Source organism: Lagopus leucura, unplaced genomic scaffold, assembly GCF_019238085.1.
Source record: "Lagopus leucura isolate 7727_CA_CO unplaced genomic scaffold, USGS_WTPT01 29140-0_obj-0_obj, whole genome shotgun sequence".
Lineage (NCBI taxonomy): Eukaryota > Metazoa > Chordata > Aves > Galliformes > Phasianidae > Lagopus > Lagopus leucura.
In genome coordinates this window covers 1-2,160 of record NW_024968398.1, presented here as the reverse complement: position 1 = coordinate 2,160, position 2,160 = coordinate 1, and the positions used below count along the sequence as shown (strand labels likewise).

Below are 2,160 nucleotides of genomic sequence, written 5' to 3'. Positions count from 1 at the left end.
GATCCCCTTCACCCAGACCCCGCCCCCTCGAGACCCCGCCCACCGTCCTTGGCCCTGCCCCCGAGCCCTCCATTCAAACACATTGAGCCTCACAACGCCACGCCTCCTTGGGACCACGCCCACTATTGGCCACGCCCCTTCATCCAAACCAACGGCATCTTTAGCACCGCCCCCCTTAAGTCACGCCCCAAAACCGTGCTCAGCGAATAGAACCTGATTCGTCCAAGCCACGCCCAGAAAAGGCTTTGGCCACGCCCCTCGAGCAGCTATCGACAACCATGTATGGACAAAGCCACGCCCCTACGTTTATTAACCCCGCCCCTTCCGCCCCCGCGCCGCGGCCACGCCCCCTTCTCACAGCCCGCCGCCGGGAAGAGCGCGGGGGCGCTTTAATGGGCGGGAACGAGCTGTGCCGTGGGGGCGGGGTTTGCCTTGGGGGCGGGGCTCGTGACGGGGGCGGGGCTCGACGTCACTCCGCCCCTTTCGGCGAGCAGCGCGTCCAGCTCGCCGCGCATGCGCTCCAGCGCCGCCGCCATGTCTCGCATGGCCGCCGCCTGCTCTTCCTCTCGTCGCCGCGACTGCCCCGCCTGCCGGGCGTACTCGAGGTAGATGCACAGCCCCCCCACGCCGAACACGATGGCTTCCCCCAGCAGCTCGGCCCCCAGCTCCGCGGCCGCTTCCTCGTTCAGCGGTTTGACGGCGGCGCCGCGGAAGCCCATGATCCGCATCTTGGCTCGCATCTCCACCCAGTGATACACTGCGGGCCGCCACACATCTCCGCTCGTCCCGTTCGCTCGTCTCCTCGCGGATATCGCACTCCGTTGCCGCCCTCAGCTCATCCCCCACCTCTCATTGGTCCCCGACGCCGTCACTCACCGCCATTGCCTGTCCCTCCCGCAGCGCCCCGCCCTCCGTTGCCCCCTCAGCCCCTCCCGCAGTTCCCGCCCTCACCTCCCTGAGCCCGCCCCCAGCGTGCTCCCATTGGCCGCCTCCCCATCGCCTCGCCCTCCTATTGGCCGCACCCCTTCCCCTCCCCGCCTCCCCCTCAGTCTTCCCCCCCCTCGATCCCGCCCACTCTCTCTTCCCATTGGCTGCACCCTTTCCAGTTCGCCCTCCCATTGGCCGCCCCCCTTTCCCCTCAGCGCTCACGCTGTGCGGGAGGCAGGCAGATGTAGGTGCGGAAGAAGGGGCTGGCGCGGGCCCCGGCCTTGATGCGGGCGGCCAGCGGGCGGCTGAGCTGGCGGGCGCCGAGGGTCAGCAGCTTGGCGATAGGAAAGGCGCCCGCCACCATCGTCCGAACGCCGGATGATGACGTCAGAGCCGCGCGACGCCGCCGAGGGGGGCGGAGCTACGCGGCAGCCACGCCCCCGCCCATGCTAGACCACGCCCTTTTCTAGATTCTGCCTCGCCTATAGGGATTGGCCTCCTCTTGGCCACGCCCCCAACTAGGCTCCGCCAATAGGCTGCCTTCTCCTCGCTCTGCCACGCCCACGGGTGCGGTCCGGCTCGATGTTAACCCGTTGTGCGCCGGGTTGAATTGAGAGCACACCCACATTGAGAAGGCGGGGTTATGTAAATGAGATGGGAGGTGATTGGTGGAGAGGAGTGGGGAGGAGCCTTAAGGGGGATGTTAAGTGGGCAATGGGGTCGGTGGGGAACAGTGGGGTCAATGGGGAGCAATGGGGTCAGTGAGCTCTATGGGGCCAATGGGGTCAACAGGGAACAACGGGATCAGTAGGGTCTATGAGGGTCAGTGGGGAACAATGGGATCAGTGAGGGTTGATGGGGTCAATGAGGGACAATGAGGACCTGGGGGGGGTCAAGTGGGGCCAATGGGGACCATGGGGTCAGTGAGGGTCAGTGGGGTCAATGGGGTCAACAGGGATCAATGGGGTCAGTGAGGGTCAATGGGGGACAATGGAATCAGTAGGGAACAACAAGGGACCGTGGGGTCAATGGGATCGATGGGGAACAATGGGGTCAGTGGGAACAATGGGGTCAACTGAAGACAGTGGGGTCTGATTGGATGATGGGGGGCAACAGAGGGGCTATGGGGCAGTTGGGGGGCTGTGGTGTTAATGAATGGGATCAGTGGGGGCAATGGGGTAATGGGGGGGCTGTGGGACAGCCCCAGTAGAGGGGCTGTGGGGGCTTTGGGGG

General features: G+C 65.7%; 1 protein-coding gene across 1 annotated transcript; it reads right to left on the bottom strand.

Annotated features, from left to right (window-relative positions):
• Nucleotides 1-45: 45 nt before the first annotated feature.
• Nucleotides 46-1,312, bottom strand: OPA3 (outer mitochondrial membrane lipid metabolism regulator OPA3). The gene is made up of 2 exons (XM_042894504.1): nt 1,150-1,312; nt 46-757 (listed from the first exon to the last, which is right to left on the bottom strand). The coding sequence occupies exons 1-2, from the start codon at nt 1,289-1,291 to the stop codon at nt 390-392; spliced, it is 510 nt and encodes a 169-aa protein (XP_042750438.1). The 5' UTR covers nt 1,292-1,312; the 3' UTR covers nt 46-389.
• Nucleotides 1,313-2,160: the final 848 nt, after the last annotated feature.

Coding starts and splice junctions, on each gene's coding strand:
- OPA3 (XM_042894504.1), bottom strand. CDS start 1,291: ATGGTGGCGGGCGCCTTTCCTATCGCCAAGCTGCTGACCCTCGGCGCC. Junction 758..1,149: donor CTGCCTGCCTCCCGCACAGC/GTGAGCGCTGAG, acceptor GGCGGCCCGCAG/TGTATCACTGGGTGGAGATG.